General features: G+C 34.9%; 4 protein-coding genes and 3 non-coding genes across 8 annotated transcripts; 4 read left to right on the top strand and 3 right to left on the bottom strand.

Annotated features, from left to right (window-relative positions):
- The first annotated feature begins 1,140 nt into the window (after positions 1–1,140).
- Positions 1,141–2,988, top strand: sft-4 (Surfeit locus protein 4 homolog). Its single transcript, NM_076569.12, has 4 exons — positions 1,141–1,219; positions 1,278–1,585; positions 1,632–1,943; positions 2,410–2,988. The coding sequence occupies exons 1-4, from the start codon at positions 1,151–1,153 to the stop codon at positions 2,552–2,554; spliced, it is 834 nt and encodes a 277-aa protein (NP_508970.1). The 5' UTR covers positions 1,141–1,150; the 3' UTR covers positions 2,555–2,988.
- sym-3 (C2 NT-type domain-containing protein) lies at positions 2,985–5,612 on the bottom strand. Of its 2 annotated transcripts, NM_001029329.8 has the most exons (7): positions 5,530–5,612; positions 5,351–5,452; positions 4,790–4,903; positions 4,447–4,643; positions 4,270–4,400; positions 3,634–3,772; positions 2,985–3,428 (listed from the first exon to the last, which is right to left on the bottom strand). In NM_001029329.8, the coding sequence occupies exons 1-7, from the start codon at positions 5,575–5,577 to the stop codon at positions 3,242–3,244; spliced, it is 918 nt and encodes a 305-aa protein (NP_001024500.1). In that variant the 5' UTR covers positions 5,578–5,612; the 3' UTR covers positions 2,985–3,241. The 2 variants fall into 2 exon arrangements, with proteins under 2 accessions (NP_001024500.1, NP_001024501.1); NM_001029330.3 differs by lacking the exons at positions 2,985–3,428; positions 3,634–3,772; positions 4,270–4,400 and having other exon boundaries at positions 4,403–4,643.
- Positions 5,613–10,907: 5,295 nt separating this feature from the next.
- On the bottom strand, positions 10,908–11,107 carry C54H2.6. Its single transcript, NR_071131.1, has one exon. It is a non-coding gene; the product is annotated as an Unclassified non-coding RNA C54H2.6 (non-coding RNA).
- A 7-nt stretch (positions 11,108–11,114) lies between these two features.
- On the top strand, positions 11,115–15,673 carry C54H2.4 (uncharacterized protein). Its single transcript, NM_001373310.3, has 11 exons — positions 11,115–11,213; positions 11,402–11,506; positions 11,976–12,031; positions 12,086–12,230; positions 12,280–12,368; positions 12,877–12,955; positions 13,517–13,587; positions 13,666–13,770; positions 13,842–13,893; positions 14,528–14,626; positions 15,293–15,673. Exons 1-11 carry the CDS (start codon positions 11,180–11,182, stop codon positions 15,379–15,381), a joined length of 924 nt encoding a protein of 307 aa, NP_001359930.1. The 5' UTR covers positions 11,115–11,179; the 3' UTR covers positions 15,382–15,673.
- A 2,172-nt stretch (positions 15,674–17,845) lies between these two features.
- On the top strand, positions 17,846–17,949 carry C54H2.10. The gene has a single exon (NR_071130.1). It is a non-coding gene; the product is annotated as an Unclassified non-coding RNA C54H2.10 (non-coding RNA).
- C54H2.11 lies at positions 17,936–18,059 on the bottom strand. The gene has a single exon (NR_071129.1). It is a non-coding gene; the product is annotated as an Unclassified non-coding RNA C54H2.11 (non-coding RNA).
- Positions 18,060–18,470: 411 nt separating this feature from the next.
- On the top strand, positions 18,471–21,582 carry tag-294 (RanBP2-type domain-containing protein). Its single transcript, NM_076566.4, has 5 exons — positions 18,471–18,664; positions 19,185–19,289; positions 19,354–20,226; positions 20,823–20,897; positions 20,951–21,582. Exons 1-5 carry the CDS (start codon positions 18,501–18,503, stop codon positions 21,024–21,026), a joined length of 1,293 nt encoding a protein of 430 aa, NP_508967.1. The 5' UTR covers positions 18,471–18,500; the 3' UTR covers positions 21,027–21,582.
- Positions 21,583–22,931: the final 1,349 nt, after the last annotated feature.

Raw genomic sequence — 22,931 nt, 5'->3', positions numbered from 1 at the left:
CTTTTGAACCGCTTTTTTCAACCAGTTTAAGGTTTTTTCCCTAGCTTAGTTTTTACACAACTGTAGCGGAAGTGATAAAGAATAATTTCCATTCTCTATTGTACATTACTCATTTACCCAATGACTTCGCTGTACTATTTCCGCAAGTTCAGTATCAATTCTGTGTATACGATGACGTGACGCGGTGTATTCATTGCCAGTGTATTCAGCGAAAGCTGACGTCTTTTTGTCAAACTTTAAAAACAAAATAGATAACCCAACGTTTGCTCAAAATACACTTAAAACCCAGCTTTAAAACGTGTATCATTAAAGATTTAAAAATTTTCAATTCCGTTCCAAATATCCACCATTCATCGGCGCGGCCATCTGTTGGCCAGTTTGATAAACAAAAAGTCGTGACCGCCTTGTGTGTTGACATTGTGCAGCTTTGACGGTTTTCCTCCTACCTGGAGAGATGTTATGTTTGGCGACGATTGTTCTCATTTTAATTTCCATTTTTCATATGTCATCCGATTTTTTGTGTGTGTACTTGTTGTTAAATACGTCATCCGCGGTGGCTCATTGGAAATTCAGAAAACCCAGAAAATGGGAAATTTACGTAGGCTGCTTGCGCCAACAAAGGCAATAAATGTCTTCTCTACTACTCTCGATATTTGATAGCATCTAGACTAGTTAGCTCTTCGTTCATTAAATTAATGCGCCACTGCCATAGTATTTACAACCTTTTTGATGAGAGGTTATCTCTTCTCATGTTATCTCATCTTGTCTGATTACATTTTCATTCAATCCGATCTGTCCCTCTATTATTCTCAATGAACACAAAAGATATATTAAATCGAAACAGTTGTGTGTAGTGTTTCGGAAAAGATACTATTGATCCGTTGACCTCTAATACTGGCGTCAATCGTAAGAGAGACGCAGACAGCAATACACATCTTTCGTAAAGTGCACATGCCACGTGTTCCATTTTGTAGTCATTCATTCAATCCACCATCTAATCCTTCGATTCTTCTCTTCCACTCATTCTCTTCCAGCATTTTTGTTCGTCGTCACCGCCCGTCTCGTTTTTTATCAACTTCTTATCATCTTTCCGATTTTTTTCTTAATTTACACTACACTTTTCCAAACCTATTTTTTCAGCTCTTGGAAAATGAACCAGTTCCGGGCTCCAGGTGGTCAGAACGAAATGCTGGCGAAAGCAGAAGACGCCGCTGAAGATGTACGTAATACCTCTAAACTATTATATGAACTATGAACTTTAAACTTGCGAATTTCAGTTCTTCCGCAAAACAAGGACCTACCTACCCCACATTGCTCGCCTCTGCCTCGTCTCCACATTCCTTGAAGATGGAATCCGTATGTACTTCCAATGGGATGATCAAAAACAGTTCATGCAAGAGTCTTGGTCTTGCGGTTGGTTCATCGCAACTTTGTTCGTCATCTACAACTTCTTCGGACAGTTCATCCCGGTTTTAATGATCATGCTCCGCAAGAAGGTGTTGGTCGCATGTGGAATTCTTGCCAGCATTGTCATTCTCCAAACCATCGCTTACCATATTCTCTGGGACTTGAAGTTCTTGGCCAGGTAATCATTTGTTTCCTTTGAACTCGCAATAAACGTAAAATTTCAGAAACATTGCCGTTGGTGGAGGACTTTTGCTCCTTCTTGCCGAGACACAGGAAGAGAAGGCTTCCCTGTTCGCCGGAGTTCCAACAATGGGAGACTCGAACAAGCCAAAATCGTACATGCTTCTTGCCGGACGTGTTCTTCTTATCTTCATGTTCATGTCTTTGATGCATTTTGAGATGTCCTTCATGCAAGTTTTGGAGATTGTTGTTGGATTTGCTCTCATCACTCTCGTCTCAATTGGTTACAAGACAAAGCTTTCCGCGATTGTTCTTGTCATCTGGCTCTTCGGACTTAACCTTTGGCTTAATGCTTGGTAAGTATTTGATGTGGAAACGAAACTATACAATCTGAAATTATCACAACATGATCGGGATAGCTCAGTCGGTACTGGTGGCCGCTAGCAATCATGAGGTCACTGGTTCAAGTGCTCCCTCTAGATTCTGGATTATCAGCCACAGTCCCGGGCTCAAGTGTGACTCGAACTAAAGCTCACTGGGTGTATAACTAGCCAGTGCAATTGACACCCAGATCCGCAGTGAAGAACAGATCACTCTTAATGATGTTATTCAAGTAGTGTCGGAAAATTAAAAAGTATAGAAAAATGACGTCACAACTGTATTGAAATACACAAAACTTGTATTTTAATACAGCTGTGACGTCAAAAATGTATTAAAATACATTTCGCAAAATTACTTGAATAACCACTTTAATCAAAACAAAAAAACCAATTATAACAATTTGACGCTTGATTAACCATAATTGAAACATTGATTTTTCAGGTGGACCATTCCTTCCGACCGCTTCTACAGAGACTTCATGAAGTACGATTTCTTCCAAACCATGTCCGTCATTGGAGGACTTCTCCTTGTCATTGCCTACGGACCAGGAGGAGTGTCAGTCGATGACTACAAGAAAAGATGGTAGATACCCCATTAACACCAGTACTTATACGCATTTCTATGTCAAATCATTGCATTACACTCACTCACCCCGATAAATTTACCTGGATTGTTTATATAATTTATGAATCTGTTTCGATTTTTTCGATATTTCCTTTAATCAATATATTTAGAGTAGAACGTTTTCCCTCGGTTTCCCATCCAATGCTTCTTGTCGTAATGTTACAACTTCATATCTATTTCCTTTTATTTTTTTTTGTCATTTTCTTCCTTTCCCTAAAACTTCATGGACTATATGGGTTGTTTTCCAATGAAACTCTCCCTACAAACTTCTATTTTTCTCACACGAATCACAACTAAAACAGTCATTTTTCCACCACTTTCCTTTACTTTCTAATCGGCCTATCCCAATTTTCTTCTGGTAGTTTTGTTCCCGTAAAGAATAAACATTTTTCTGTCAGACAATCATTTTATTTGTTAAAGTTTTCTAATCACCCGAACAGTGAAAATAATTTAGCTGCTTGAAAAAGAAGACCCATTGGTAATACAATCAAAATAGAATTAACATGAGACGAAGAAACCGTATATCAAAAACCAGAAAGTGCTTGTAAGATGAAAAAGGCAGTCATCAAAATGATGCACATAGTTTCAAAGTAAATAAGTAGTAGAAATAAGAAAATTTTCGAATTTAGAACAAAACGGGAAAATTTTTTCACGCATCATTGAAATGTTCAGCCACATAAGACGTCCGTTTCACGGGTTGACGTGGATTGACAAGTGGCTTTCCATGTTTATCCAAGAATTTCTCGAGCACCAAGCCTCCGCTGTTACTCTCCACTTCATCTTCCGATATTCGACATTCGGCAATGATTTTGTCAATCACGTTGTCTGCATCGAATCTGAAAATGATTGAAAAATTAGGAAAAGAAATGCTCAGAATCAATATTTGACCAATTTTCAATTATTTTTATGGGACTCAATTCAAACATGAAACAGTAGAGTAGAGGAATTTGGGTCATTTCACTAATCTTCTTAACATGAATCAAAAAGGTCAAACTCGCCATGACTCTTTTTTTTTAATGTTTCAAAAAAGTTTCACCTTACCTGGAGTGTTGAATTTTTTGAGCAGATCGATCTTGACTAAATCGTCGTAGTTGGCAGGTTGGATGTTGTGGTGGATGTATTACTCGTCGTTCGACAACTGGTTCGTCGACTTGCGAGTTGCTAGCGGCGGATGAACTTTCTGAATAATTTTGGTCAAATTTTCACAAAAAAAGGAATTTGAACAAAACAGTTGTATTGTTTTATCATTCAACACGTAAATAAATTATAATCTCACTGTTGTTGAATTTTAGGCTCAGAATGCGTCGGGGAAATTATTGAAACTGACATTATGGGTCTCATAATTTAATATTTATAACATAAAAACAAGTAAAAATGTATTAAGTTTGAGGAGATAATTTCAAACTTCCGCGGGAGTCAATTGTTAACGTTTTAAGCGTCAGTTGCCAATTTATTTGTTTTCTTTAATTTAATAGTATTTTCAGACATATATAATTTTAACAGACTGCAATGATATGAAAAGCTTTTTGCAACTGCTAACGGAATACTCATGTATTTTTAAGTGAAATAGAGAGTGTTTTCAGTTTTACGTGAACTCCTCACATCTACAGCTCCTGCATTAAGCAAAAATAGAAATAACCTTAGAGTACATCGATTCACGAATCTCGAAATAATTACCTAGAACATCTACATTGGAAAGCTTCGGATGAGACGATGTTCCTTCTTCGGAATCAGTTTCATCGTCTGCTCGAAAACCATCTTGATCAATAGCTCCATCTTGTCGTGGACCGAACGTTGACAGGCGAGGCCTAAAGTAATCATGTTCATTAAACGGAAAATTATATGTGAACATACACTCTGAAGAATGGGTCTGCACTTTGATGTGTCATTGCAACTTTGATGCACACTTTGGAGTTATCCAATCTTTGATTGCTAGTGTAGCCGTTTAAAAGATAGGTCCTCGAGATTCCTTCAACACCGGAAGCTGCATATTCGGAGAGGTTGATATCGACAAAACCGAGCTTGTAATACGATTTTCCTCCTTTTTGTTCCTGAAAATGGGATAAAAGTTGAAGATAAATGGGGAATAAGTTTAGAATGTTGTTTTTTTAAATGAAAATTTGTATTTTTAAATAAACATTATTTCATATTGTGAGTATATTTTAGTAACCCCAATTTATTTCCAAATTCTCCTTACTTTTCTTATAGAAACTCGGCACAGACACTTTTCCAGTGTTCCCGAAGTTTGATCACATGGAATCCGACAGCAGAATACAAATCGTGTGTTGAATGAGGCGCTATGGTTTTTCACCTGAATTAAATAAATTTTCACTATGGCTATTTAAAAAAAAAGAAGTAACCGATAAATCATTTTGATCTTATTACACTCAAATAGGACGTAAATAACACAACAAAACTTCACAGAACCTTTCTCGATTTTTTGTGGATGTTTAAAATCGAATTTTAGCTAAAACTCTAATTTTGACCATTTTTTTCGTGTCACAGCGACCGAAGATATGTTTTATTTCGTAATAGTATTCTTTACCGCTGGGACTCAGATGTTGACAAAAATAGAGATTTTAGCTAAAATTAGATAGTGTTGGAAATTTTGAATTGCGATAATGAAATTTTCGAGTAACGTTTGAGTAGTCTCGTTACAAATCCCGATTTTTCTACCATTTGAAATATAATAAAATACAAATCTTTATCGGATACTCCTGATTTAATGAATGAGTGAATTTTTAAATAAAAAACCTACTTCAACTCGTTCCGTAGCTTCTTCAAACGATCCTCCATCTAGTAACCGCATTTTTCCAAAAACAGTGGCATTCACTAGTGGAACATCTGATAGTTGACATACCTGAAAATTTTATAAATTAATTTATATAAATTATATAAAGTTTACATTATATTTAAAAAAAACAAATCTTAACTCACTTGTAAATCCACTGAAAACTTGACTGTTTTCCGCTTGATGAAAGCCATTTTATTCCATAACCATGGCACGAAGACGAGCTTTGCTGAAATGAAATTCATTGTTGATTACAATAAAAATGAAAGTTAATTGTTAAAAATTTGTTATCAGCTACGCTATGTTGCGTGCTGTGCCGCAATAAAAGCAAATTTTATCTTTTTGGTTAATAAATTTCATGATTAAAATTGGTTCAACAAAAAAGTGATACAAAACGCGGTAAACTGTGCATTAAAATTCAAAACCCGCGGCATTTTTTTCTGACAAAATAAAAAAACAGAAATAAAACACCAAGCGCAGATCGAGAAATGCGCCAGCAGCACACTGGGTCGATGTTTTTTTTTAGGAAAAGGGAGACACATTGAAAAGGAGGACATATGGATGGACAACGGGACGGAGAGACACGTCGAGATTCGAGACGTCGACAGCAGATGGCAGCGAGAGGGGCTAAATGTTGCCCACGGAGACCTATTTGTGTTACATGAGGATTTTTGGAGAGACTACGTGAGCTGAACAAGTAATTAGTCAATGCGTCAGGGAAAAAGAAAGGCAGCTCCGATAGAATAATTCATAGAACATTTTCTCAAAGAAAACTAACTAGCCAGTAGATTTTAATCAAAAACTATGTTGTTTTAAACAACACTTGTAAATTTTGAAGTCTTTACTGAAGAGATTGACAACAATAAAATCAATGATTTTAACGAAAAACATGCAATAGAAGTAGATTGGTAGTTTTTTTTCGTTATTTTGGCATTATTTTCGTAATTTTTAAAATATCAATATAAAAATTTGAAGCCATAGGTTTTTCAACATTTAAATTAGGGAAAAGCTTCAACATTTCAATTAGAGGGGGTGCTATAGAAGTTGGACGCACTGTAAAATTGGAACATTTTTGTAGGGTTATTTCGCTATAATATCTGTTCGTAACAGAACAAAATTGATGAAACAAAACATTGGAACACAATTGACGTTTGCAAAAACCAGAATACATGTGTTTCACAGAGAAAGACCATATTTATTTTGTCACTTTGTAATTTTAAAAAGTATTACAATGTTGTATATTCTCTAATAAAGTTGGAGTACGGGCAATGCTAAAGCGGAATTTTTTTTATTTTGAGTTTCTCAAGAAATCTAAAGCACTGCCGTGTGTCCTAACCTCTACGATGTCGGAATATACAACTTTCCCAGATAATTTAACCATGAAACTGGAAAAAATACTCTTTTGAAAAAAGTGGTGAAACGTTTTTCCTGTTTTTTGACTCGAAAAAAAACACATGTTATGATATTTAATCATAGTTTCTCATCGTTTCCCCACTTGCGTTTTTCATCTTTTATTTGCAATAAAGTGCAATTATGACTTTATAAAATAAATAAACAACGCGTTCTTTTTAGGCCTCTACTGCTAAATGAGTAATGTTATACAATTCCAACAGTTAAAAAAATTCTGGGGCAAAATCAATTTTTTAACTCAGAAAATCTATTTAAGAGCCGACGTGCATAAGTGGTAGCATAAGAGCTAAACAATTTTACGCCACACTGATAATGAAAATATAAAACTTGATTTTTGTGGGAAGCGAGTTTTTTTTAAATTAAAAGTGCATTTCAAAAACATTTTTTTGTTTTAATTTCATATTTTAGAAAATAATTGTTTTTTGTAAAAATTAGTACTATTTTTTACCTTTCATGGAATATCTTGTATTACAATACAAAATTTTCAAGCTCAAATTCAATTCAGTTGTACAAAAATTCTGATCATTTTTTTATCTGATCTAACACTTGATGGATTAGTTTTGAAAGTTCTAGACGACCTTTGAAAATTCAAACTGTTTCTCAACAACAGTTCTGTTTTCAAATGTAGTCAAACATCACTTTTTAGAAATCACATACCTGAATGTTTTTTTGTGAAAATGCATATTTAAGTAGTCTTACCAACAAGCATAGTTTAGCTTTAAATAAATGCTTTGAATCTTTGAATCTGAGCGAAACAAATTTTCAATTTTTTTTTGCAGTAGGAATGCGTTCTAATTGCCATTTTCTTTTTTTATCTATCACGATTTGTGTGTTTTCTGCAGAACAGAAAATTAGCTGCATTAGTCGTTTTCTAAGCACAATTATGTTTTTGTGGTTTTTGCAAAATCTAACCAGCGAAAACAAGAAATCTACGAACCTGGAAAGTTTCTTTGTCGGAGTAAAGGAAACGACAAACGAGGCATTTTTGATAAGAATTTTTGAAAAATTGATAGGACACTATCAAAGGAAGTGCTTTAAACCGTTTCGTATGTTTGTTCTTTTTTGTTATTTAGGATTATATGTAGGATCACATTTTTCTCAAAAGTTTCAGACACAAAATATCTGTTTAGTATCAATATATGGAAATGTTAAATGTTTTCTGACTATCACAACTGGAACAGCAACAACAACATAAACAAAAATTCAACTAACCGGCTTTGTGTGTACCAAAACTGGACGGCATCAGTTTTTCAAACGTTCCGGCAAGACATCATCACAAGGAATAGGTCTTCGCGTTCTTGGAAAAAGGCAATATTTTTATTTTTAGATGGTTATGTTTTGGTGGTTGTGCTCGTGGGTTGCTATGAATGTTTCTGTTTCGAAAACGTTGACATCGCATAACAACCGTAGAGGCGGGGGAGATCATCTATTCAAAACGAATGGAATAGGTGAAGCGAAAAGGAGATGGGAAGAGCAATAAGTAAAAGAATAGAAAGAGTGGAAAATAAGTGAATATATGCATGTATAAATAAAAGAGAGAACGTATATGGAGAAAGATGTATTTAATGAATTAACTTATGTAGTTTCCATCTAAAATTTTTGCTTGAACTTCAGGTTTAAAAAAACTTTTAAACGACCGCCCAAGTTTACATTTAATTTTATGAAGTGGTTTGCAATTGTATTGAACAAAAATAATTTGGGCATTCCAATAATTTATTTTCAAAAAATTATTCTTGGTACTAACAAGAGAAGTATTACAAAATTTAGCGGTAGAGGGGGAAAATTATAAAATTAGGGAATTAATTGAGAAAAAAACAGAACACTACTGGGGCCACAGATTTTTCAAACAGATTGGAAAGTTTGCAGAAGGGCACGAAAATAGGTATCAATCAAAGTGGCGATTGACAAAATTGGAAAGTAACTGACTTTACATGGCCTGAGACGCACCACGGCAACAGGATGGAAGTGTAAAAAAGAACAAAAGTTTTTGATCAAGGGGAGTGCGGACTTGGACAAATATTTGTGAAGTGAGGCGCTGCTGCAATGCCCTACGTCCGCGCGCGCGTTTGTGCACTGGAAAAAAAGGAGAAGACAGGTAGAATGTAAATATTCGAAAAACGACAAAATAATGTAGGCTCCTTTGCACATGCTTTGTGTGAAATAGAGCACAAAACCCCTAGAGTTTTGAAGTATACAAAGCAAATAAAACAGTTTGAAAAGCTAAAAAAAAACTCTAAAGAGCAACGTCTTGTCACCTTCATATGACATGTCTCAATGCACATTTTGTAATGCCAATTTGAAATTCATTCAGATGATGAAATGGAGAAATAGACGAATACGGGGAGAGCAAACGGCTAAAGCAATATGATGTATGCTTTTGGATAAAATGAGAGATGCCCAGAATAGTATTAGAAACGTAATATAAATAAAAGTTTTGGCATGTGCTCTAGGAAGACGTTAATATTCCAATATGTACTTTGAAAGTGCGATTAAACACAACCAGAACTCAGAAATGATGCTTCATGCTTATTAACTTTTCAGTCCAAGTTTCACAAAACAATTACTATTTTTCTGCTTCTCAACAACAAAGGCCTACAATGAACAAACTACAAAAAGAAATAAATGAAAAACGACAGAAAAGTCGTTCTGTTCTTTTCCGCAATCCATCATAACCTTACAAAATGATGTCATGCGAAAAAAAGAAGATTGAGCAAGAACGTGTTCATTCAGAAGAAACTCATTGATGATTTGACACCTAAACGATTAGGGGGCGGGGTGTTTGCTCGGAAAGCATTCGGATAAAAAAAGCAAATATGATAACAAGCAGTGGGTGGCCACTGATTGCTTCCGACAATGTTTGGATTAGGAAAAAAGAAATAAGAAAAAATAGACGAAACAAATGTTTTCAAAGGAACGTAGTTTTAAAGATAAATTAAAACAATTTTTATATGAAAAGCTTATGTTTTCACGCAGGCATTTCTTGTCGACGTAATATTTGCTACTATTCTGGAAAGGACGCAACACTAGAAAATAGGTTCCAAGGCCAAGTACCACATTTTCTCTATTAATATTGCACTCCATTAATCATTTTTAATAACATCTATTTTATAATACTATTAGTTTGTTGTTAATTCTGTTCAAAAGTTGTCTCCTGACAAAACATTTGATATTAATTTTTCATCGTTAGCAGTCATTTTTTATTGATATCTTCAAAATAGACCAAGATATATATTTCATTTTGAATTGAAGTGGTGTGTCATTCTATTAGGGGATATGGCAAGTTTCAGAATGTTGTGAACTCTTCACAGACACCTAAGCAGGCGTTCAAAACCGAACTTTTATGCCAAAAAAAGTCATAATGTCTAAATTCACATAAGGATAGAACTCATAACGTTTTTTTTTTTCAAAATCTAGAAACAATATCAAAATGCGTTTAACATTTGAGCATAAACCTTTACTGATTTTTAAATTGCAGTTGCAATTTAAAATCCAATTTTTCTATGATTCACTGTGTCTATAACATGCAGTGCTGTACTTTTGAAAACCAATTACACTAGGTAATCCAGTTTCAATTGTCGATTATTTTTGCTGTTTTTCACTAATCCGATTTGTCTCGTTTTTTTAAGAAATCATTTTTATTTTTTACAAATTTTCTAATGTTTATCGGTGCGCTAGGGATTTTGTTTCACATTTTTGCAAAAATATTTGATGTGCTTGCTGCTACTGATTACAGAATAAAAGAGCCCAAACTTAGTAATTGCCACTTTTTGAGTGTACAATAAAAAATTTTCAAAAATTTTTTGTAGTTATTTTGGCTCAAATATTTTCAACAATTTTACCGATGTTTCAAATCGGCCTTTTAGAGCAAGTTTCCCATGAATTACAACTAACTACAGATTTTGCTTTGATTATTTATCAAAACCTTCCCCTATTCAGAAAGAACAGGCGTGGGTAGGTTCACAAAAAGTTCAAACCAATGTCAATTATTTCTATAGTCAAGTAGTGCAACTTGAGTGACGCTTTATGTCAATTCATCTTTCGTTTTTGGGGGTTTCCTTGGTAAATGTCGCTTCGGGAAAAATTGTAGAAGCAGCATGCTTCTCCCGTAGTTCTGCTTCTCTTCATTTTCTTTTTCTCGGCGTATTCTTTCCGTTGCCAGGCAAAGTGGTCCAAAACAATATTTTGGGCCGAGGCGCGCGTCGCGCATGTGTATATTTTTTCACTCTGCGCCCTTTGCCTACTCTTTTTTCTGCTCTTTGATACTTTTAAAGTTTTCACGTGTTCATGTTCAAGTAGCTATGCATGTGATGATATGAATTGCAGGAATCATCGAGTATATTTCTGTTTGATAGATTTACAACAAGATATATACTTTTTTGATTTGCAATGCCGAATGGCTATAGAAATCAACCGATATCTGGTAAGTGTTTTGCAAATTGAGGTACGGTTCTACTTATTTAATTTATTATAAGAACTTCAAAATGCTCCAATAATTTCATTCAAAAGAAACTAGCAAAATTCAGTTACACTTTATGTTCCGATATGCAAAAAATCCCAATTCCCCAGAATTTCCAAAACTATTTAAAACTAACACTTAATTGACTCCAGGTTTCACCGGATATATTCCTGGCGCAAAATGGCAGGTTGGTAGCCGATACGTTGCAGGATCTCGTGAGAACAGCGGGTTCACTGGAAGAAATTCATCGGGAACTGGTAAGAGTAAATGGAAATATATAATGATAATTGTTTTCTAAATGACGGTAGAAAAAAAAAGATTTTAAAGTTTTTGAGCAATTATAGTGTCATTGCCGAAATCTTCAAAATCGGAAACTAACTTCATAAAAACTTTAAATATTTTACCCCTTCGCTGCGACAAGGTAAAGTTGGCAAAATTGAAAAAAAACGTTCTAATAATTAAATAGATTAATTTGAAATCGAAAAGTGTCAAATCTACATTTTTGAATGGTCTCAGTTTTTTTAAATTTTCCAGAATTGTGGAAAATTTCGCAATTTACCAAAATGTTGACTGAAATTTTAAAAAAATTTACTTTAACATTTTGAAGGCTCTGATTATTATAATCAAATATTTTGGACGGTTTTGAGTGTAAATCAACACTAGAGCCAGCTTTTAAAAAATCCGGTAGAATGATGGCATACATTCACTGAAGTCAACATTTTTCAGGAGTTCCACAAATTCAAACAGAAAACACTTTGAACCAGAACTCTTTCGGAGAGCACGTGAGCAAAACACTACCAAAATAATTCCATGTGTTAAATGACATAGCTTTACAGAGATCAATGGCAATGGGCGGAGCCGAACAAATGAAAAACTTTACGGAAATGACGAATGATGAGTTGCAAGACCGGTTCATGAGAATGCAAATGGATATGCAAAATCTTCAAATGGCAATGAGAATGCAGCAGCAACAACACTTGGGTGAAATAAATTAAACGATGTCCAAAATAAATGACAATTTTATTTTGAGGTGCCAATGGAGGAGGAGGCGGTGGAATGGGTGGTTCTGAACGGAATTCAGCAAACTATGGAATGAGGGAAGAGCCGTCCGGAAGAATGGTAATAAAACAGAAGTGGAAATCTTAAAAGCTGGATAGCAATTTGTATTTGTTATATGAGATTTGAGCTAATCTCATATTAGGTTAAGGTTATTCAAAAGCATTTTTCGAAAACGAATACCATTTTTTTATTGTATAATTAATTATTTGATTACAGCCCTGTTATATGAAACAAATTTGATTTTTTTTACTGAAATTTTTTGAAATAGAGCAAAAAAAGTTCCAACTGTTTCATTAGGTGTTGCAATAAAAACACGTATGTTTTCACGGAAATTGTTTTTTTTTAGAATTTAGGCCTTTCGGGTTTTCAGGGAATTTTTTTTTATTTAGAGAATTTTTAAAATTAATCCACAATAGAAGGGGTATTAAACATTTTTCTCGCTAACAATATCCATTTTGAACTTTTTCGAAAACCTGGCAGTTTGAACGGACAAGTTTCTGAGTTTTAAGACTAGCAGCATTCAAAATTGGTTGTGATTTCACTAAAATACGATATCAAATTTTTCCAGGATAGAAGAACAAAATATGAAAATGGACAGAGAGGTCAGCAAGAGCAACAGAAACAAAGAAGCAAAAGTATGCCACGAAGTGAGTTGGGGCGGAAATTGACAAACTCACTGAAGAGTTACTTGGTTACACTAATTGTATGTTTTGTGTTTATGTGCGTAGCCGGGCTTTATCTAGAATGTGAAAAATAACTGAGAAGGAAGTAAAAGGAATAAATTGGACAGGGGCTAGAAATGGCTTGATATATAACAGGAAATCAGATTTAAAAAATCGAATATTCTAGCCGCTAAACACTTTCCAATTCTGGAGCAGTCATCCTGGTCCACAGTTAGATTTTCAAAATTGGCTTTGAAAATTGTCGGAAAAGTAGTCTAGATGGAATGAGGAAATCATATTTCTTTTTTTTTGTCAGAAAAAGTTTAATTGAAAACTTGCAGCAAATAAACAAGTTTATATGTTTTCTCGATGTAATTTTAATTATCAATTTGTTTTCAAAAAGCAACACTTTTGGACAAAAAAATTCAAAAATTTTGATAAGAAAGTTCATAAAGTAATTTTCAAATAAAAACAGGATTTTTGTTTTCCCACATATTGTTCTCCATTTGCTCCAACAACAAATGTTACAAATCGCTTTGCTTTCAGAAATCGAAAGCAATCCGTTTGACGGGATCGAGAGTGGTTGGTGGAGTAAAGGAGAAGTGAAAAGAAATCAGGTTGGTTTGGGGCTGAAACAAATGCGTTTTTTTATTCTCGTCGTTCTTTCTAAAACGCTCAAGCTCATATATTTCAAGGAGCGACGGGAAATTGCGAACGGCGGACAAATGGTGAGCGGCGGAAATTGGAACCAACGACCTCCGAGCCGACAAAGAGTTTCGAGAAAGCTTGGTGCTCTTGAGGTTAGTGCTTTTTTCGCCAAGAACAGAAAAAAAGTTTTATTGGATTAATGTGATTTTTTGTTTTGTTGTAGAAAGATGAAACAGAAGACATCCCAACAGCCGGATACAGCGGTCATATACAAGGTTTGTTTAAAAGAATGTTAGTAAGAGGAATGTAAGAAAATTGAGTTTTCGGGAAAAAACCAGGTGGGAGATTGTTATTATGTTTTTTTTCTTTCCTTTTGCTGAGAAAATTAGAAAAACACAATCTAACTCTAACTTTTGGATGTAATTTTTCTGAAAATCTTATATACATACAATATCTAGAAGTGCAGTTTCGTGCGTGGTCATTTTGCCTTTAAGGTGGAAAACGGCCAGTGGGGGCATTAATAGAAACCATTCTCACGGTGCTGAAATGACCAAATATCAACTTAAAAGTTTTTCACAAAATTTTGAAAATGTTTTATTTCGAGTCAAAAAGCGGTAAAAACTCAGTTTTCATCAATTCTTTGGAAATAGTCAGTCAAAAAAATTTCTTCCAGTTTTAAGTGTAGCTTACGCTTGAAATATTTATATTTCAACAGTGCTTTGAATTTTTCGAAAAATAGCACAAAAATATTCAACTTGAAATTATAAATTTTTTTGCCAAAATTCAAAAATTCATTCGAAACATTAGGAAAGGTAATCAAAGTTTTTTGTCCAAATATATGTTTGGCGTCGTTAAAATTTAGCAAAAACATGCGAAATATTCAATATCGGTTGACAAAATGATTTTCAGGACTCCGTCAGCTCGGAGTAGGAAAACCATTCAATGTTGCAGCAAAGCAAGCCAAGAAAGAGTACATTGAACGGAGAAGAACGTACAGTGGAAGTCGAGGTAATTTGATTTGCGCGGAATAAATCGAGAAAAAAACGAAATTGTAAAAAATAGCTGGGTAGTAAAAACATCTGCAGAAGGTGTATGAATGGCAGTGTTGAAAAACAGGATTTCGAGAAACAAAACCATAACAACACGAAATGAGTCCGGTACGGTCATAAGTCACTAGAGGGAGTTGATTGATGGGGAGATACTTTGTGAGAAATAAAAAGAGAATGTGAAAATGCTACCCAAGTAAGAAATCTAGGTTTTTTCCAATTTTGTAATAAATTAACAGCATTTTCAAAAACAGTGAATCAACCATTTTTTAATTACAAAATCAATAATTTCAACAATGTTTCTAATGTTTCAAAAGTAATTCATGAATTTGAAAAATTGTAATTATGAAAATTCTGCAATACAAAAATGTGCCCAGCAGGTGTTGCGAGATTCATAAGAAACGTTCGTCTCTCTTTGTCTATCTTTTTACACCGCTCACGCAGACCGTTTCATTGCGAAATGCAAATACAAATACAGAGGCAACTTTTCCCTATTGTGCATGGATGGACGGAAGAGAAATAAAACGTGGATGAAATAGATGAGCCAGAGCTATTTGAAGTGTACACTAGCTGACCAGCAAGCACTTCATTAGTAACTTTTGCAATTGAAAATAATTTTGAATTCCAGAAGCACTGAATGGCCGTGCTCGAGGAACCCAGTTCAGCGAAGAAGTTCTCTCCGCCAACGCAGTCAAGCTGCCCGACAATCGTTTCTGATCTCTTAAGCTCCGTGTGTCATCAAAGATGATTTTCTTTTTTTTTGGAGATGTTGTCCGTACTTGTGCATCTTCATTCTCCAATGTTAGTATAAACGGAACCAATACACCCACTCTCAGCGTTCTTCGTATTCTTCTCCCAATGAAACCAGATCTTCAGATTTTCATTCTCCCATTACTTTTTATTATTTACATTTTTCATCTCACCCCAGATTTCTGATCTCTCATTTGCATTCGTTTCTAACTTTTTTCCCAAGAACAAAATTTGCCTAATAAATATTTTCTGAAACTTTTCTATCTTCTCTATTATGTTCATGTTACTTCAAATTCAGATATATATATCTCGCTTTATGTAGACGAAATACACAGCGCGTCTCTGCTATGTTTTATATTATAATTAAAAATTGTGTTTTCCTCTATATGATAGATTTTATAGATTTTATCATGCTGCTTCAACAACAGCTTTTTCAACAAATAAGTTAACGAAAAGTGTTGTGGAGCATGAAAAATTCAATTTTGAGCGGAAGTGCTCTTTTTGCCGTTCAGAAAAATACATTTCAATTGTGACCAGAGATATGTGTATTTTTTTTAAACATTTTTTCAGTACATTTACAAAATCCCCTTTTTTCTCATTGCTGTGTCTGATTTTTAATTGAAAATTCATAAAACAATGAAGATAAATAATTGGACTTTTTGACACTGTTCCTTAAAACTGCTTCAAAGTCGCGACACTATGATAGTTGAGCCAGTTCTTGAGCAATTTCTCAGAACTCTGAGTGAAAACTAGACGTTTACAGGCAGACCACACATTCCCTCAGAGCAACCACCAGAAACCGGGGATTCCGTTTTGTCTCCAATATGCCGCACATTTTTGACATTTATTAGATTCATTTCAAGCGGCGGAATTTTATGTTCCAACATTCATTACATTATTTTCCCTTACTAGAAATTATAATTTTAATATATTTAACACCTAAAAGTAAACTTAAGGAATCACGCTTGGAAACATTTTATAAAGATGCTTAGAAAAATCAAATTTTTTTGGTCTAAGCTCTTCACTGTTAAAAAAAACTTAGGATACATTTTTGTTCTTTTAGACTCTTCTAAGCTATTCATTAATTTCACTTTGTCCTTGAAATTGTAGGGTTATAAAGTACAATTACCGAATAATGTTTCCATTTTTGATAGTTGAGCTTCAGGTTAAAAGATTAAGAGTTTCCACATGACATGGCTAATGCCTTCACAGTAGAATGATTATCAGCAATTTTTGTTAATAATCCCGTCAATTTTCAGTTGTTCATTCTCATAAAACCTTTCCACATGCTCAACAAAATTTAGTTGGAAGAGTCGAAAAATTCTTCTTGAAATTCCATTTAAAAGTGAAATAATTCGATTTGTCCCAATTTTTCCCCCGTCATCCACGCAATGAATACTTTATGATCCTCATTTGCCGTCTTGTTCGTCGTCATCTCCTCCTTCATTTCGTCCTGTATCCTTCTTGATTCCCTTCGCCCCTATTTTTCTCTGCGTCTCTACGTCTCGTCTACTTCTTTTGCATACTCTCCACCCTCCACTCAATCCTCTCTGTGCGAACGCTCCGTACGAACGCTGCCTCATTCTTTCCCCATCCACCCACCCATTCATTTATAATTGTAATCACTAGTTTCGTTGCCTTCTTTTAATCTCTGTTTCTTCTTCAAAACTTTCATTTTGCCTGAAAAAGTGTCAAAGGGAATTAAAATACAAATGGTGTGAAGTGAAAACACGGAAAAACGGAAAAAAAAGCTTTTGTGATTTTTTTTTTCGTAAAACGACACCCAATGCATTTTAATTGTTATATGGCAGCGATGGCCAGAGTTGATTCAATTTGTTTTATTCCTAGAATAGTTTTTTTTTCAGTTAGAACTTTTTTGCTTTAACATACACGTTTCATCAGCTTACTTATAATACATATAGTTTCCATTTCGAATCGTGTTTATTGCATGCTTGAGAACTCAAATCATTTGGTTTTCTGAGACATCTACGAGGTTCTCTTAATTCTGGGCGTAATGAATATGCTAAACTGTGATCGGTCACATGTTGTATTCTCATTTGGTCTAATAATTTGTAATGAGGCAAATATATTTTATATTTTGTATCATGTTATTATAGTCAAGAGAATTTACTCTTTTTACTTTTTTCTGACACATCAGTTGGCGTCAGTTCGCAACATATCTACGATCAATGGTCCCAAGTCAACTATCGGGTAACAAAAAGAGACGGAGAGAGTAACAGAGAGCGTCCACTTGCCCCATTTTCCCAATTTTTTGCCTCCTCTCCCTTTCCACCCTCCCCCGATTAGTGTCCATTGACACACAAGTACGCTCCATCGCACTAGTTTATGGCGCGCTCTCACACCTATCGGAATGTGATGTTTACATCACTGCACGCGCACCCTCTGCCCCTTTCCTCGTCTGTTATTTCCCTCGCTCATCGCTCCTTCCCTCACTGTCCGTTCGATTTCAATGAGTTTTGACCGCATTTCATTTCTATTTCTCCATTTTTTTTTGGCGCCCTCCTTCCCCTTCAATCGCCCTCGTTTAGCCTGCGCGGCCACTTTTTCGGGATGGCTGACCATGCTGTTCTACTTTTCTCCTTCTACTTTTCTCCCGAGAATCGAAAAACTGGGAGAAGAAGTTTGAAATAGTTAGGAAGAATGTTACTTCTTTTTTCCAAATGGCTTTTTTTACATCAATATGAAATTGCTTTTCGCTCTGCTCTTCTGCTTCTTGTTCTCATTTGAGTTTTAGGCTCTTTTTGCTACCGTTCAATAGAATATCTACAATGTTTCATTTTTCCACAATTTTTTTTCCAAAAAATCCGCAATAAATTTGAGCTCTCTACTCTTTTCACTCTCCAATTTTATAGCCTATTTTGTTTGCTTTCTCTTTTTTCTTCTTCCTTTCCCAGTTTTTCATTTCTCCTTCCTTTTCTTGCCTATTTTGCTGCACATGGTTGTCACTTTTTCAAGCAACATTTCTTGTCTTTTTCTCATTTTCTTCATTCTCTCTTCCTACTTCTCTTTTTTAAAAAATCATTGTTTTATTGCAGTGCTCTTCTGAACGCTACTAGCCACCTCAAATGTCGGGCCGAAAACGACTGAAGAGGAAAAATAGCGAAGAGGATTTTGATGCAGACGATGGAGATGATGGAATGGATAACGACGATATTAACAAATGGGCCTGTCATTCGTGCACATTTATGAATCGTGCAGCAGCTTATCGCTGTTTTGTTTGCGGAACTAGGTAACGAATGTTTGATTTTTTTGCATTTTTTTGTTTTAATAGAATAACTGAAACAAGAATACGTCATTTGCCAACCAAAAATTATGAAAAAAAAGTACAAGCCTGAAATAGCATAAAAAGTTTATCAGCTGTCAAACTATAACGAGTGCCCCAATGATTTCCATCGCCTACGATTGATTCGAGGCAACTCTGAAAAATATTTCATCTATCATGCGAGTGCGCTCATTTTGGTCTGTGCCTTTTTCTCCCATACGTGTATTTGTGTGACTGATATTCAGTTCTGAACCATGTTTTATGCATGAGGACTAATAGTGTGACCTAACCCTTAGTTTCTGACTTCCTCGTTAGGAGCTGTGTAAACTATAGTCTCGCGTAAGCTTGACCATCACCCACATTTCATTCTCTGCAGGGGGAACCGCAACACAGTTATCTGAGCAAATATTATTAGGAAAGAGAGTGCAGACAGATATACGTGCATTATAAATTTTATGAATAATATGCATTTCAAATTATATTTCAGAAAAGGAACCTCTACTCGACGTTCAACCTGCAATGATAATGTTGTCGAAATGCAGAAAACAATCACAACAATGGTACAAAAACAAGTGGAGAAAGAAAAATCATTGTAGGTCAAATTACAAATTAAGATTTTATCGAATTCTTTTTTATCTAACTATTTCAATCTTCAGAAAGCGAAAAGAACGGTCTCTATTGAAGTCGGCAACACGGGAATTAAGTGAAGGAGTGTCGACGAAAGAAGTTAAAATTGAGGAACCAGATATTGCGTCTGAAAAGCCAAGGACTCCGGTACCCGAGAAACAGGAAGAGGTTTCAGTGGAAAATGTAGAAATCGAGAAGTGCGAGACGCCAACTAAGTCTAAATCAGCAACGGCGAAACCACCATCAGCCAAAAAACTTACAAAACGGACAGACGAAGATAAGAAGTCATCAGTTGCGACTAAAAAGGCAAAAACGACAGAAGAGTCTGTGCCCCATATTGAAAGTAATGTTAACACGGAATTAGTCAAAGAAGAAAATAAGAAACCAACACCAGAAGATTCTATTGGCCCTGTTTCAAGTGATAGTCTTACTACGAACCAAGGCGAAGATCAGTCGACAGCACAAACTGCTTCGACATCAGCACCTTCAGTAGTACTTTTACCAGAACCTACGCCTAAAATATCTGTCGCTGAAACAATGGTTGTTCCGAAAGCACTTCCCGCATCTATTGCAATTCCGTCAACTTCCACAGCTTCAGTTTCAACTCATCCAACTGAAAAACCGAAAGAAGACTCGATCCTCCAACATCTTCCAGAGCGAATCGTTAAAAAGTTGAACCAGCCTTCTTCCCTCAACTACGACTTGCTCAAGGTTCACAAAAGAATGACCGGGATTGATCCAATAGTTGCTGAATCCGAAGCCGTGTTATTGCCGCAAGACTGGAACCGACAGAAAGTCATGAAAGAACTGACAGCTTCGTTCGGAGGAAATCAAGCTTTAAGCCCGACAACATCCAGACAATCATCAGAAACTGACTCGTCGTCTTCCGAAGGAAACAGAAGGTAAAATTAAAAACAACTTTCTAAGGGAATTATCAAGCCAAAGTTAAAAATGAACTAGGGCCTGTCGGGTAATAATTAAAAAATCATTTCAAACCGTTTTTAAAACTTAAGAAAATTGGAAAATTTTTATTTTGAGTCAAAAAGTTGTGAAAGCTGAGTGCGCGCCATTTTTGAAGATATTCGAGACATTGATGCACGTTCCAACCCCCATAATGTTAAAATACGAATATTTTAAGTATAATTAGAACGAAAACTGTTTAATTTAACGCTTTTGGTGCACATCTACTTTTTTAATAGTTGTCTTGAACCCCTGAAAATATGGTATTTTAAAAACCTACTCAGCAACTTTTCGACTTTCAAAAATAGTCTTAAAAATTAAAAAAAAAATCAGTTTAGATACTAATTAAACTAATATGAATTTTAATTTTTCTCTCCCAAAGTTTATTAATTTCTCACTTAACATTGTGTGCTATGATGTTGAGATGAAGTTTGGCATTTATCAAAACTTAATCTTTTCATAAATCGCGCTTTCTGGAATTACAAGGCTTCTCATGAGATCATTCTGAAAGTGAAAAAAAATAATCGTTGCTTTCCAGCTTTGAAACACCGCTCAATGATGCTTCTATCTTCAATTCGAAAAGCTGCCAGATTCCGGATTATATGATTAATAGGTGAGACTGCTTTTTTGGTCTTAAAATTGTTCTTTATTATTAATATTTTGCAGAGAAGCTGCTCAAAAGATCTTCATTGTCGCGAATGGGTACCCCGCTTATTTTGAAGAGTTCCCGAGAAGAGTTTAATAAATCCTTAAAGGATAATTTATGAATGAACCCTCTCACCTTTTCTTCCACCATCAAATTCAATTTTAATCATATTAGTACTGTTAACCATCTCATTCGTAGCATCATCTGTGTTTGTTTCCCCTTTTTTGATAACTGACGCGAAAAGAGTGCTCTCAAAACATGTATACTAGGTATTTCTGTACCCTCTATCAGTGCCTTCAACATATTCTGATTCTACTTCGTCCCAATTTTCTTTCCGGTTTCTTCCCATCTCCATCCAAACGAAAGCACAACAAGTTGTCATCATTAGATGTTCCTTTGCATAACTTTATTTCTTACACTAACTCTCTCTCTCTCCCGCTCTCGATCTTTCATCAGAAATCTGATTTTTGATCGGATCTCTCAAATAGTTTTAAACACTGTCAACCACACTCCAAATGCTTCATTTTTGTACAGTTTTTGATTCGTAGATTTCACCAATTTCTTGTAGAATTCACAAACAAAAACTTCTTTATAATAGACTCTAATGAGTGAATATAATATTTAAGTTTAATAAACATTTGAAAGAGACTTTATCAATCTGAACAAACTGTTTCGTCTTTTGGAAAAGCTGCTCAAACAACTGAAATAGTCTGGGGGAAATTTGGTATGCCGTTACTGTCAAGTCTACTGAAGTTTGAACTGCCTGTGTATTAAACGAGGGTGAGTGGTTAGGAAGGAAGAAAACAGTTCAAATCAGTCTGCAAGTTGCAGCTTGAGGTTCGAACCGTTTTTGAAATTTTTTTATTTACAGTCGATAAATGGCAGTTATGTAGTTAGTTTACGCCTAACGCAATTTCGGAACACATCACATTTATTTGGTGCGCGTTTGGTATTCCATTGTTTAAACGATTTAATTTGAACTTTTAAAGATTTCAAATCTGCTGCTGTCACAAGAAAGTTAAATTTTTTTGGTGAAAACTTGCCATGTTGTCAAAACGTTTTTAAGCATCTAACTTGTTTGGAGATTTTTTAAATGATATTAGGTCATGCGGGACTGTTATGAGTGTACTTATAATAAATTCCTGAACATTAATTTACATAGCTGCTTATGAAAGTCTTTGACTTTGAGTAACCAATTGAAGAATATCCGTACTCAAAATAAAATTTTAATTCCAATCAATTTTGACTCTAAAGTCTGTCGTGCAACTAAAAAATTGATCACTATTTACTTATTCAAACGTGAAACGCCTCACAGAATAAGAAAGAGATTTGTGCTTTGTTTTCCTGTTGACCGATGCTACAAATCTATCAAAACTACGGGACTACGTCTCCAATTTCTTATTATTTTTATTTCCTTTACGGAACTTTAAGTAATTTGAGTTATATACGTCTAGGTCTTATAATATGCGATTTGAAACATCATTAAAATCGTACCTAATTTTTGATTCCAGTCGTTTCCAGAATGCAACATAAAACTTCGACTTTTCTCTATCTCTTTTTAGAACTCCGCTGAGTTTGAAGTCCGTCTCGGTCTATTTGGTAATCAGCCAAACACAAATGCAGAAATAAACTTCAGAGTTTTTTTTTCAATTTCCCACGTGCTCATTACTAAATGAACTTGAATTACTCATGTACTGAAAACTAGAGTAATAGAGAACATTTCATGTTTTTTTCTCGAAAAATTCAGTTTATAATCTGTTCCTCTTTTCTTAGACCCCTGTAGCTCAATTGAGCACAGCAATGTTAAATATTTGGAAATTGGTATGTTGTAGCGTATGAACTCACTGGTTCCTGAAATCATGGCGCAGTACTTCCTCAATGCGAATTTCCATAATTAGCAGGAATTATCTAAATGTTATGTCTCCGCATAGTGCAACTTTAACAGAAATCATATTGAATTTGCATCTGAAAATATATTGCATAATTTTCTGACTATTGTTT

This window comes from Caenorhabditis elegans, chromosome X (genome assembly GCF_000002985.6).
Source record: "Caenorhabditis elegans chromosome X".
Lineage (NCBI taxonomy): Eukaryota > Metazoa > Nematoda > Chromadorea > Rhabditida > Rhabditidae > Caenorhabditis > Caenorhabditis elegans.
Note: the sequence above shows the minus strand (reverse complement) of the source record. Positions and strands in the feature narration are given on the sequence as shown.

Coding starts and splice junctions, on each gene's coding strand:
- sym-3 (NM_001029329.8), bottom strand. CDS start 5,577: ATGGCTTTCATCAAGCGGAAAACAGTCAAGTTTTCAGTGGATTTACAA. Junction 5,453..5,529: donor AGTTTTCAGTGGATTTACAA/GTGAGTTAAGAT, acceptor TAAAATTTTCAG/GTATGTCAACTATCAGATGT. Junction 4,904..5,350: donor AAGCTACGGAACGAGTTGAA/GTAGGTTTTTTA, acceptor TATTTAATTCAG/GTGAAAAACCATAGCGCCTC.
- C54H2.4 (NM_001373310.3), top strand. CDS start 11,180: ATGCCGAATGGCTATAGAAATCAACCGATATCTG. Junction 12,369..12,876: donor AAGAGCCGTCCGGAAGAATG/GTAATAAAACAG, acceptor AAATTTTTCCAG/GATAGAAGAACAAAATATGA. Junction 13,894..14,527: donor ATACAGCGGTCATATACAAG/GTTTGTTTAAAA, acceptor AATGATTTTCAG/GACTCCGTCAGCTCGGAGTA.
- tag-294 (NM_076566.4), top strand. CDS start 18,501: ATGTCGGGCCGAAAACGACTGAAGAGGAAAAATAGCGAAGAGGATTTT. Junction 18,665..19,184: donor TGTTTTGTTTGCGGAACTAG/GTAACGAATGTT, acceptor ATTATATTTCAG/AAAAGGAACCTCTACTCGAC. Junction 20,898..20,950: donor CCGGATTATATGATTAATAG/GTGAGACTGCTT, acceptor AATATTTTGCAG/AGAAGCTGCTCAAAAGATCT.
- sft-4 (NM_076569.12), top strand. CDS start 1,151: ATGAACCAGTTCCGGGCTCCAGGTGGTCAGAACGAAATGCTGGCGAAA. Junction 1,220..1,277: donor CAGAAGACGCCGCTGAAGAT/GTACGTAATACC, acceptor TGCGAATTTCAG/TTCTTCCGCAAAACAAGGAC. Junction 1,586..1,631: donor GACTTGAAGTTCTTGGCCAG/GTAATCATTTGT, acceptor GTAAAATTTCAG/AAACATTGCCGTTGGTGGAG.